The 13427-nt window shown below is 34.8% G+C and overlaps 1 protein-coding gene across 2 annotated transcripts; it reads left to right on the plus strand.

The window, feature by feature from the left end:
• Positions 1–80: 80 nt before the first annotated feature.
• Positions 81–8666, plus strand: LOC146136179 (histidine--tRNA ligase-like). Of its 2 annotated transcripts, none has more exons than XM_083396341.1 (10): positions 81–257; positions 909–1118; positions 1801–1896; positions 2145–2267; positions 2377–2487; positions 5700–5889; positions 6280–6407; positions 6664–6855; positions 7430–7612; positions 7980–8666. In XM_083396341.1, exons 1-10 carry the CDS (start codon positions 171–173, stop codon positions 8199–8201), a joined length of 1542 nt encoding a protein of 513 aa, XP_083252467.1. In that variant the 5' UTR covers positions 81–170; the 3' UTR covers positions 8202–8666. The 2 variants fall into 2 exon arrangements, with proteins under 2 accessions (XP_083252467.1, XP_083252468.1); XM_083396342.1 differs by lacking the exon at positions 81–257 and adding an exon at positions 426–497.
• The last annotated feature ends 4761 nt before the right edge of the window (positions 8667–13427 follow it).

Here is a 13427-nt window from a genome sequence, read left to right on the forward strand (position 1 = left end):
ATTCATTGTAAAAAGTCATGCGTGAATTTATTGCAAATTTTGACGTAATACATAATTACAATTTTGCCATAAATGTTTTCCTTGCGTAAAAACTGAAGCGACCCGTCGTTCTATTAAATAAACGTTGCTACAGCTAACATTGCACTTAGTAGGAAATTTAAGCGTTAGTAATGGACAGAGAAGCGGTTCAAGAGCAAATTCGTCAGCAAGGCGAAGTTGTTCGTCAACTGAAGAGCAAAAAAGCAGACAAAGCTCAGGTGATTTTTCTGAAAAGTTTTAACTGACTGTTTTTATGACCCAGGGTTAGTGGTGTTCTTAGTGGTTGGCTTATAATGCTGCATCTTACAAAGCAAATGCGTATTGCCAACCTATCTTTCTGCGTTTTTAAAACGATTGTGGGCAAGTTGCATGAAAATCCTTTCAACTCTCTTGTACTGTCATGTAAATTAAGCGACTATGGTCAGGCTTGTCACTCCATTATTGATGAGATGAATAAGGTTAGAATGTCTCGGTACTCGTTCAGTTAGTGTCTATACTCTTGTTCAAGTTTAAATCATTGTTTTTTGACATTTGTTTCCCTCCTTTCTTGCTAGCTGCTTTAGTTTTAACAACATTGTTAAATTTTACTATATTTTGTGATTGGTTTCAGTACATTTCTATTCAAATTTTTCATCTTTGTACATAATAATTGTGAAAAAAATCAAAACAAGTTCAAGAAACACGTTAAACCTTTAAAATTGTTTTCTGTTTTTTTTTTCTGCTCATTGCGCCAACATTCTCTAAAATATTTAGAAGAAGACAATGCTAACATGCACATTTTTTATTTCATTATTAAATCTATTATTTTAAAGTAAATGTTTGCTCAATATTACACAACTATAAAGAAATAATATATTTATTAAATCCAGATTGATGAAGAAGTAGCCAAGCTCCTTGCTTTAAAAGCAAAGATAGGGGGAGATGCGCCGGCACCAAAGTTCCAGCTTAAAACACCAAAGGGCACCAGAGATTACGATGCCAAACAAATGGCCGTCCGAGAGAAAGTATTCAATTGTGTGATAAAGTGTTTCAAACGTCACGGCGCTTCTACCCTAGACACCCCAGTATTTGAACTCAAGGTGAGAATCGCAATTTGTAATATTTGTGCTAATTATAGCAAATAACATTTATCTCTGGAGGTTCCTTTGTCTCAAAAACGCTTTCATATTTTGGTTGATACATAGCTATCAAACATGGTCGGTGTACTTTCAGAACTGTTCCCCAGAAAAGAATGTGTAAAATACACTGATTTAGTAAAAAGTGATGAAGCTTAATAAATATCACGAAAACATATTCATGTTTCCCCCACAATTTTGCAACTGATTCCTTGAACTGTTTTAAAAACATTAATTCCAGTTATGATACGTATATTTTGTTCAAATTACTAAAGAAATATTATAATTATAGCATAATGGTTTTGTAGTGTATCTCTCCACGTTTCCTTCTTTCTGACTACTGCCTTAGCATTATATATACACTTACAATCAGTACCTTCTCTCTATGTTAAAACTGAATAAAGAGTTATTCGAAACGTTCAAGATGATACCTACTTCTGTATGGGCTTTTATATTCTAATTACGTATTATAATTATATATACTTATAAATGCCAGCGGTGTTCATGTCTTTCTATTTCAAGTAGAGTCAGACTGATGGACATATTTAGGTTCACTGGTTTTATATGGATTGTCAATGTACTTGTTAATTTGTCACACCTTCAAAAAAATTTAATTTGAGAAATGATTATGGTTTTATTTTTGCAGGAAATGCTTACCAACAAATATGGTGAAGACAGCAAGTTGATTTACGACTTGAAGGATCAAGGTGGCGAGATTCTGGCTCTGCGATATGATTTAACTGTAAGGAACTATTTAATTTAAATAACACAGAAACCTGATGAAAATTAAAAACTTATTACACCTGCAATTTACAGTAGGATTATATCAAAAAAACTAACTCCCTGTTGTAATTTTAAAGGGTATGATTACAAACATTAATGTTTATTGAAGTCTTGCATTCCGGTACCTTCCCAAAATTAACAGTTTGTATGTTATTGTGGTTATCTAACAAGCCAACCTCGCCTAACTCAAGGGGTTTTCTTTTTCAGGTGCCCTTTGCCAGATATATGGCCATGACGAAAACACAAACAATTAAAAGGTATCACATTGCAAAAGTGTATCGACGAGATAACCCAGCTATGACAAAAGGAAGATATAGAGAGTTTTATCAGGTAAATTTCTGCCTATTGTTTAACTTTTTTAGTACTAACAAATATATATTTTGTAATTTGATTAGGGTAATTTTCCTCAGTTAATAATTTCTCCGTTTTTTTTGTCTAGTGTGATTTTGATATCGCCGGCCAATACGATCCAATGATAGCTGATGCAGAGTGTTTACGAATTGTTTCAGAAATTCTCTCAGGACTGGATTTAGGCGGTTATTTAATAAAGGTAGGTTTCATACCAATTTGTTTATTAAAAATGTATACCAAATTTATAAAGCCCTATATCAGGGGTGGGGAAACTGCGGCTCGCCAGCCACATGCGGCTCGGAGGCATGTTTTTTGTGGCTTTTCTAGTCGATTCGTAAAACTCCAAAACAATTTCTACCAATTTTACCGACAGTACCGTTTATGAACAGTTTTCTCTGTTATTTTCTTTATTTAGGCCAGCATTTTGTTTATGACGTAACACTAGACATAGAATCCGAAGACTTAGTTAACAGCAAGTCAACGCAATTTCATTGCTAAGGTTTCATAGATCAGCAAATGAAACAAAAGACTGATATTGATAAATATTGTGCATGTTTTTTTTTTGTTATTACCGTCGTCATTATTATTGTGTTAATTATTACCGTTTTGTTATATTACAATTGTGTCATTATTGCTAAATTGCCATTATATACCGTTTTTGTATTATGAGGCTCTCTGTTACTTGTAATTTCTGCAAATGGCTCTTCCATTGAATACATTTGCCCAGTGTCCACCCCTGCCCTATATGTTGACATGGATGACGTCCTTATCATGTTAAACACATAATTAGAGGTGGTCCGATAATATTGCTCCATATTCACTCCTACTGGAAAATTGGTATTAGTAGTTGGGCTTATAAATACTTTGCCAATGTTTTACTATGGCATTATTATATAGCATGTCTCTACAAGTTAACAAATGTCCTAATTTTACCATACAAAAAAATCATTATTTTTCCAACATTATATGAGCCGAAAATTAATTTTTGGGCATATATTTTATATATTTTTTATATATATTTTGTTTTTGACGCTATTCTTTTTTGTTTTGCTATGGTATGTTCACAGGCTGATTTTGTCTGTAGAAAAAGTATAGATTGTAAATCTTAAGAATTTTTAGACATGACATAGAGTGGTATGTAGGTGTGATTCAGTATATAGGACCTTTATTTAGTATTTACCCCCATATAGGGTCTTTATTTTGGGAAAAAAACTATAATAGTGTTGGTGTACTTTATTCTTACTGGGGGAGATAAGCCGCACATTCAACTTGCCGTTTGGAAAGTGTCTCCTTAGTAAAATAACTTGATCTTTCATAATAACATATTTGCGCCATAAATTTAAATAGAAAATCTGGTGGTAATGTAGACCTCTCTGTTAGCACCTGTTGCTCATGTCAGGCTGGCAGAATCTTGCCAGTCTTCTGGTGACAAGCATTTTTGGCCTAAATTCTTCGGTTTTTGGCCGCGCCCCTAAATTTAAATGATGTGTTCAAAATGTATGGACCTTGCCATGTTTTAGCAATAAACAAGGCTATTGATAAGTAAATTAGACAAAAAAATGTTTGCGCCTGTGGCGCAAAATTTTTGTGACATTAAGTCATTAACAAATACATAAGGGGTATGCAAAGGTACAGCCTAGGGTCTTGGGGTGTACGTACATGTCTGCTTTTCTTACTCTAAAACTGTTACATAGATAAGCTAGTTGCAGACGAACTTGCAGCTCAAAACCACATTGAAAAGCACAAAAAATATTCTTTGGATAAATTAGGTTAAATTTACAATTTATATTGCTCGAAATACTAATATTTATATTAAAATTTAATATAAATTGTCACAGTCACAGTGCAACATGCCACATAGAATGCATATTACCTGTGGGATAGATAGAGCAAAACCAGAAAAAAAAATCTCGCGAAGCGTGAAAATTTTTTGCGTTTCCGTGTTTAAAACAACCAAAAACACTTTCGGCCTTAGGGGGAGGAGCTTAGCCTGGTATATCCTTAATATGCCGATGCAAATGTTATACCTGTACATTTAACAAAAATGGGGAATTTAACTCAATAGAGGAGTACTTGCCAAATCAAAGTAAAACTACAAACACATACAACTCTATGATCAAAATTGTGTACTTTTTTAAAATAATAAACATCCTGTTTCCTTACTCATGACTTTTTCTCACTTAACAATATGCTTCCACTACCGTGACTTTTTTCAAAATGGCACAACAAAATTAATTTCTGAAATTGTAATGTGTAATGTTATTACATATTTTCGCTTTTCAAAAATATATGTGATTTGAATGTGTGGAAAGAACCGCAAGGTATTTCGTGAATTGGATCTTGGAAAATTGAATTTAAAAAAAAAAATTCAAAAATTAATTTTTCTAAAAAAAAATTTTTTTGTTAAATTTTTTTTGAACTAATTTCTTTGATTTTCTGGCTGATTCTTCGGCCGACATGTCGTCAAGTCGCCAGCATTCTGTCATACTGGCTCATGTTATTCCTACTAAACGTACCAACTGAATCTTGCTAAAACTAAGACCCTGTGAAACGCTTACTGTTGCTTGACGTAATGATTGTTATTGTCATGATTCTGTCGCACATACTATTTGGTATGGCTTTTAACGAAAGTCAATAAAGAATTGAATCAATGTAAATAATAGAATAAATAAAAACTAAACCACAAACCAAAGTGAAATTAATAATATTTAAAGGTATCCCTGGTAAATAACTCTATTTACATCTGTCCACTGACACACCCATGAAAACTAAACCCTGAAAAAAATATACCCCCTGACAAATATATATCGTGTAAAATTAATATTCAAAATGAGCTTTGTTTGATTAAGTAGGTGGATAAACTCCAAGTTATTTTTATTATTGGCGTGTTCATTTAATTAAAGTTAATACTATGTTTCGACTATGTAAAAAATTCAGTATGACTTGACATAAAAATACCTAAAAAGTTTCATTCGCAACAAAAAGTAATATTGTTGACCTTTACTACACATAATACAAAAATTAATATTACACACTGAAGATTATGTATTGATAAAAAGATATAACTTGCTTTGTCAGATTTAAAAGGCCGTATTTAATGTGTTTCCAATGATAACTGACGTATTTATTTAACGCAAGTGAATCATGCCATGCCAATAAATCTACTTAAGCCTTTAGGTAAACGGGCTCTTAAACTATGGCCCCTGGACCCCTTTGGGGGTATGTGGAATAATTTAGGGGTTCTATAAAGGCCTTATTCATGGCAGTTTGTCATTTGTTGGACCTAAAACAGCAGGTTTCCAAAAGTTTATTGATGTTTTATCTGACAGCCAAAATTCATGCTGACCCTGGTCCACAAGAACCAAAAAAAAATTAGAGGATCCACATAAAAAACTAAAAAACACTGCTTAGGTAAACGATCGTCGCATCCTGGACGGAGTGTTCGCTGTATGTGGCTGTCCAGAGGACAAGTTCCGCTCGGCCTGTTCGGCCGTAGACAAGCTTGACAAACTGCCATGGGAAGACGTGAGGGCAGAAATGCTGGAGAAGGGCCTGACTGGAGAAACGGCTGACCGAATCGGTGACTACGTGCAACTAGCAGGTATAAGATATATATTCAGTACCCCCGCATCCAAATTGCAATTTTTTTAGGTATCTATTCAATGAATGTATAACTTTGGAGTTGTCTTGCTTAATTTAACAATTTGTTGAACTTGCAAAACTGAGAAAGTTAAAATTGGCAATGTTTTCTTTTTAAAATAAAAAATATAGCTATACATACATTTAAAATTTGTCAAAATGGTGTTCGCAATAATGTTTAATAATTAAATTCCATATCTGCATCTACAATTTAAATTTCACCCAAAGGTGAGTACTGAGTGCTCTTTTGAATAACTGTGCATTAAATCCGGAGATTAGTGTATAGTATATTATGTTAAATGATTGTTGGTTTCTAATATGCAAAGTAGGTGCTGGAATTTTTACTTTTTAGGTGGAAAAGACCTAATTGAAAAGCTGTTAGCTGACGAACAACTTATAAAAAGCAAATGTGCAATTGCCGGTTTGAATGACATGAAAACGCTATTTAATTACCTGGACATTTTCCAAGTTTTAGACAATGTAAGAAACTATCATTTACTATAATATGCATTGCACGTTTAAAATATGTGTGACATAGATATAATGTTTAATGCAGTTTTTCGAATAATTTAGTATTTGTCGTTTTTTACAAAAATAGCAGTTTGTAGCCAAACACACACTTTCTGTCTGAAAAGCTTTTACACATAGCATATTTTATGTCAAATAAAGCATTCTATATTTGTGAAATAGCTTTGTTAATTAAAAATCAATTGTGTTCTTTTTACTTTTCATGTAGGCGTCGTTCGACCTAAGTCTGGCTCGAGGCCTTGACTACTACACCGGGGCCATATTCGAGGCCATTATGACAGGCCCCAGTATCCAGGGTGATAAGGAGAGGGCCAAGGGTGAAACTGTTGGGGTGGGGTCGGTGGCAGGGGGTGGTCGCTATGACAACCTGGTAGGAAGCTTTCATCCAAAGGGAAAATCAGTAAGTTTTAGGCCTGTTGTTTAGGTTAGTTTAATTGGTTAGGTTTCAAATGGAATCTTGTGACTTGAAGATTAGAGCTTTAAATAAAGCTGAGAATTGTTTTTTTGTACTGGCACTCAGTGTCATTCACCCTTAAAAGGACAACTTGATCAAAATATAGTACAGATTTTTTTACCTACTAAACGGATTTTTAATAATTTCTTTAAGTTTAAAAACACAAAACTTTGTTTGTTTAATCCCCAAAAGTCTATTGTTTTAGGGGAGCCCCTGTAATACCCCAAATATGCCCATTGGCTACCCCCTGGATGGTCTACTCCGCTCGAACAAACATCTAACCCCATTTTTCCACGCCCCTAGCTTGGGAAGGGTTGTCTTGACTCTACGCTTTTTTAGCAGTCTTTAAATAGTCTTTTAAATTTTTAAAACAAAAAGCGCCTTATAAAATAAACTTTAAAATAATTTGTAATTGTTGCCCGACTGTTGACCATGCCATTGTAGTGTTTTGTTTGTAAATTACATTAAATGTAAGTGTGTGGCAACCCGATTAAGAACCCTATTTTCCGACAAACCCCAGGTACCCTGTGTGGGTGTCAGCATCGGGGTCGAGCGGATCTTTGCAATGCTCGAGGCCCAGATGAAGAGGGAAGGTGAGAAGCTTCGGGTAAACGAGACCCAGGTTTACGTCGCTTCGCCGCAGAAGGGATTTCTAGAGGAACGAATGAAGATTGTAACTGAACTCTGGAACGCCGACATCAAGGTACCTTAATATACTATTTTTTTTAGGAATTAAACAAAATTTATTATAATTTGCCTTTTTAATGCTTTTCAAACATATACTTTTTTGTTTTATTATGCTTTTTAGGGCAAGGAGCTCGCAAATACTGACGCGACACAAATATAAGAGTCCTAATGTCAGAATTTTCATTAGTTTTCTAAACCTTTCGGTTTGCACCTGGCCTACATATTTCGTATTTTGTCTATTTTTAAGCATTTAACTGAGAGCTGTATACCATAGATTTAAAAATCTAATAAAATATTTAATAAAAATGAAAAATAAATTGCAAATTTGGTTGTACATTGCATCAAAACTCAAAATATTAATTATGCGTTTCTACTTCGCGCAGGCCGAGACATCGTACAAGAAAAACCCCAAGATGCTCAACCAGCTGCAGGACTGCGAAGAGGGGGGAATACCCCTTGCCGTCATCGTCGCTTCGGGAGAGCTCGCGAGCGGAACGGTCAAGGTCCGCTGCGTCGGCTCGCGCGAAGAAACCACGGTTGAGCGAACAAACCTCGTCGCCGAGATCAAAGCGCTCCTGGAGAAGTCCGCCACCTCCACCGTGTAGTGTTTTTTGAGATTTTCTGGCGTACTGACACGTCTGCAGAAAGAGAGTCTGCAAAAAGAGAAGGCTACCTTTTCGTTCCACATCTTTCAGCGCTAACTGGGCGGAAAAGTTGATTTTTAAACCGATTCTGGTTGCCTTTTTAAACACTAAACTCGGATAAATAGGTGGCTCAGTTGCTTGTTAATGTTGTCTCTACCCGAATTAAGGTGATTTGGCTGGATGCGTTTTTACCTGACTTTTTTTAATCCTATCGTTTACCCTGAATTTACTTTATCTGGTAGTAGGGTTCCTCGAGTGGACTATAAAACACAAACGCCCCTGGACAAATATTCGGCATACCATTGGGTGTTTTGCAGTTCTTATTGGCCAGCGCGACCTTTGAATACCAAGGTCGGAATATGCATGCACAGTTGTGTAGACATTGTTGATATATTTATTTTGATTGGACCGATGCTTTAGAAAGTTTAGAAAATAAAATCCAGCACGCAAATTGTAAGATTACTTTAAATAATCGAAGAATTAGCGCTCCCCTCGGAGCCTGTGTACCTCCGTTGGTAGAGAGACGGTGCGAGTAGGACCAGAGGTCGTGAATTCGAACCTTTGTACAGGCTAGTTGTTTTTCTCTCCGGGCCTTGCTTGCATTATTATTAATTGACATATTCTGTGAGTCTGCGATTGCTTTCGGTGTAGTATGATATATAAGCTGTAATCATTGATCCAAAAGCATCTTTAGAAGGGCTAGGCCACAGTTGTTAAACATAAGTATCTTTCGTTTGTTTTTGAATGCGTGTTTTGGGAAATTTAGCCATTCAAGACGGAGTAACATCCAACTTCATGAAAAACAAGCAAAGTAAAGACGGAACACAGCAATGTTTAACGCCCAATATTCTATCTATAAAAGTCTGTGTTTGTCTATACTTAACTGATTTTGGCATACTCGAAAAATCTCTGATCCACCATTGATGAATTCAGACCTGTCAGTGCGAATTTTTAAAGAGCCTGTTAGGAATTTGCATGTGCAATTGTGTAGATAATATTAAATTATTTCTTTTTCATAGCTATAAATCAGGACATTTTTTTAGCCTACGCGAAAACTCCTCTAAGACAAACAATTTAAAAGATATAAATCTATAGTAGTATTGATGAAACCAATATTTATAGTTACCGGCTCTTCGTGAAATCAGTTTGGTCTACCCCGGGCTGGGATGCTGTCTATTGATTAGACTTACGAGGACTATAGTTTCCCCTATAACTAACTTTTATCTCATTTTAATCAGAAAATGGTTGCATCAACCCACATTAGGCTACTTAGCCCAGTTTATTAGCGAATGCAAAGCTGCGTTTGGGGCTCTGCAACCATGACTCGTTCATTCAATTTTAACACATTGTAGAAAAGAGGGGGATTTAGTTTTGAGTTTGACGAACTGCAACCACGTGTCATCTTAATTTTGTCTAGTCAAACTGTTTATAAAAAGATACGCCGAATCCAGAAAAAATATTGAAACCAAGTATTTCACCTGGTCGATCGCGTCGAATAAGTGTTAGGGTTAGCTCATTACAGTAGGCTAGCTGTCGCACACAAGCGGAACATTAAAATGACCCATTGTTGTCCGGACAAGCCTAATAAAACGGTATTTGACGTAACAAATGAACCTCAATCAATGGCTTGGAATGCAATTAAAGCTCAAAATGTTTATTAAGTGTTCTTGTGACTTTTTTACCGAACCAGTAGATCGTCAGTCTCTAAAAAAATACTTCAGTCGATCACAATCAAACATAAGTTTGATACACCTAATCTATCGTACGAAAGAAAAACATCTAAGGTTATAGTTGTTCTGATGCCTCTTGGTATTTATTATAATTAAAGCAACTAATTCAAAATAAACAAATCGGTTTGTATGGTTTTGCATCTGAAATACAGCAGTACGCCTATCCAAAGGACCATGTCTAAACTGGTAACCTAAAGTTACACTTTTAAATCGTAATGAGTTTAGAACAGGTCAATTAGCAATCTGCAAATGCCGCAAATCTACAACCGCTTTTCAGGTGATTTTAGACATGTAAGGGTTTTGTTTTCTCGAATGACTATTTTAATTGCGTTAAAATTAAAAAAGCAAGAATAAACGAAGTGTTCGTTTCGTGTTCAACCAAGAAAGTCGTGTGACGTAACAAACATATAGGCGAAGTAAATGATTAAATTGTTAATGCAGAAATATGGAACTTCATTGCCAATGCTCGAATTCATTATAATTTACAATTGCAAATGGAAAAAAGTATGATTTTGCTATGTATTCGGCGACGGACAACTTTTTGAAGGGGCAACGCTGTACGTTCGATTACAAACGTTCGAGAAATTGTTTAAAAAAACTAAAACAGTTATTTTGCGGTTTAAGGAAATTATTTTGTTGGTAAAGTTGATATTCGATTCCAGTGTTATTAATAGGCATAAAACATCACGTATTTTTTTAATTTGTTTTGACATATTTATACGACACTCGTTGATTTCCAAGTATTTCACAAATTAGCTTATACTTAATGACTAAAAACTTGAATTCCTACATATTTCGGGCAAAGCTCGCTCCAGCACGCGACACTGTTGTATAAGGCGTTTACATGTCAGTGCAGTTTCCTTTAAATAGAAAATTAGATTTTGTTTGCAGCAGTTTACATATAGGCCTTAGTCGAATTGGCTATGTTATGTTGTTTTTCGGTAGGATAAAAAATCAATAAATACAAGAAAAAGGTTCGAACTGATATATCTAGTTTTGGCAAATTGCCTATAGAAATTAATATTGCCTTTAATTTCGATTTTCTTAAGACAAAGTTGTTGTTAAATCGTCACAGTAATTTATATAAAAAATGAACAAGCTGACTTATACGTTGCGATTGCTTGTGTGGTTTTGCTGGTCTTCACTGATACAGGAACGCCAAAAGCATAATTTTGCCTTGACTGGTAAGATAAAAGTGGTTACAACAGAAGATGCTGCTGTCCTTTCGCAATGTTATAACATCGTCTACGTTCTTCTGGATATTTCAATCTATTTTCTATCATACATCAATGTAGTAGCCAAGCTGGCAAAACGTCGCATGGCAAAACATAGTGACCCACCATATTGCTTGATGCTAAGTATATATGAAGTAATTTGCACTAAAAGCAAAGTTTGATGTCCGTATATTTGATTTATGGCTTTCTACAAACGTAAGAACCACAATACCAATCAACAAAAGTCTAATATTGTGTTAAATTAAAAAATTAAGATTTAGTTAGAAGAATGCGCAAATCATCATATCACATTAAACATGGACTCTAGCCACAAGACCGAGATAAGAACAACACGAAACGTCGCCGGTCAGATTTTGATCTTCTGTTGTACTGGATATTTCTGCGAATTTGGCTGTATTATGTCGTTGGTCTTAATACTATGGTTTTATAGATTTTTTTCTGCTGCTTTTTAGGTCTTATTGTGTGTTCCCTTAAATAAGCTTGTATTAGATCGCTTACCTAGACCAAAATGTCTAATTTTAAATAGGTTTGCTGAAACATTGACATCACCATAATGAAACTGTTATTTACTCAGAAAAAAAAGTAATATTATATAGTGATAGTATATTGCCAAGCTTCATGGCTCCAGCCGTTTTTTGGCAAACGCTTTCACACTGGCCGCATCTTTATAGCGATTAAAAGACCAACTTGACCAGCGACTTTTGCAGTTTTATATTTAGGTATTTGTTACCGGTACATGTTTTCCGGTCGACGTAAAATGTAAAATGTATTACATGATGAGAAATTTCTTTGTCTTGTGTTGGTTTCACATGTTTTCAAACACAATAGTGCTAAAATGAATTTACTGGTCAACTTAACCTGTCGCAAGTATAAAAATAGTATCTTACATTGGCGCACTACTGCAAACTGTTTGCAAGGGCAGTGGTTACCACTTTCCCAGTTTTTACGTTACCACTTTTCCCAGTTTTAAGTAAAAAAGGACTAGGAAATGTTAATTTCACTACACGATTGAAAATTTCTCACTTTCGGGTAATTTATTATAAAAAAAACTTACGGCCAAACAGGTTAACGAACCATGGTGTCAGACAAGAGTGTTTACGATTGCAAGCGTAAATAATTAATAGTTTTTGACAATTACGTTTAATTTCGGTTCAAATGCAGATATATTCCAAACCAAAATAAACAAACTGGTTTGTTTCAAATGATTAATAGAGCAGATTCGAATTGATTAGTGTCCAAAGAACTTTTGCGCATTTTCAAACATAAAGGCGCTAACAAGTCAGTGTCTGACTATAATGTGATCTTGAAAAAATAAATATAAGAAGAAACAGGATTATTCTTTTTAAGAGCAAAGCCGTAAAGCACCCTTGTATATGATAGCTGTAAATATAAAACTTATTGTAAATTTGTTACAGTTTCTGTGAATACAATCATTTTTATAACACTAAACCAGGGGTGTCCAACACGTTAAACGGCGCCTTATATTACCGTTTAATACCCTATCCCCGCGGCTTATAGGTGTTTGTTATTAAGGCGATCACAGATTTGTTTCGATGTGGATAATGGATATATTTCCTCATTTGGTTTTATTATTTTGTTTGTTTTAGTATGATAGATTGATATTGTTACTTTATATAGGCCTTATTGTGCCTTCTCGCATTAACGTCAATAATGGCTAATTTTTTTTTTTATTTCAAAATACCTTGTGAATTACGTCAAGAGCATTACGAAAAAACGGAATGTATTAGAGCGTGACGCTCTGCCCTATTTACTTTCCCCATGAAAGAATTCTTGACAGTTGCCAGGCAACGATAGGCTTCGGCGTCTGGTTACACCAAACGCTTGAATGGAGGTTGTGTTGATTGTGCAACTAAATGATTTAAATGTCTGTAGGCCTACATCTGCTAAATTTAAGGAAGTTCATTTTCGCCAGGCTTTAAGTGAATTTCCGTATACCAACAACTTAATAAAACTGCATCGGAGCTTAGGACATTATGTTTTGTGTTAAACTTTGTTTACTTATCCATAAATCAATAACGCTGCCTCACTCAATTATAGGATAACAGTGTAAAGCACCTTTACGTCAGTTTATGATAATGTACAGTAAGGATTATTTTAGCAATTCTGACAGTGGTAATATCTAGATATATCTAATCGAATATGATTGTTTTGTTTAGTTCCAAGTATTTCGTAGGTATTCATTTTATATATGAAAGAACGAC

This window comes from Ascidiella aspersa, chromosome 8 (genome assembly GCF_963924565.1).
Source record: "Ascidiella aspersa chromosome 8, kaAscAspe10.2, whole genome shotgun sequence".
NCBI lineage: Eukaryota > Metazoa > Chordata > Ascidiacea > Phlebobranchia > Ascidiidae > Ascidiella > Ascidiella aspersa.

Bases quoted from the DNA above. Each gene is read 5' to 3' on its own strand.
- LOC146136179 (XM_083396341.1), top strand. From the start codon at position 171: ATGGACAGAGAAGCGGTTCAAGAGCAAATTCGTCAGCAAGGCGAAGTT. The intron at 5,890-6,279 runs GTATAAGATATA...TTTACTTTTTAG, and splicing joins TGACTACGTGCAACTAGCAG to GTGGAAAAGACCTAATTGAA. The intron at 7,613-7,979 runs GTACCTTAATAT...TACTTCGCGCAG, and splicing joins TCTGGAACGCCGACATCAAG to GCCGAGACATCGTACAAGAA.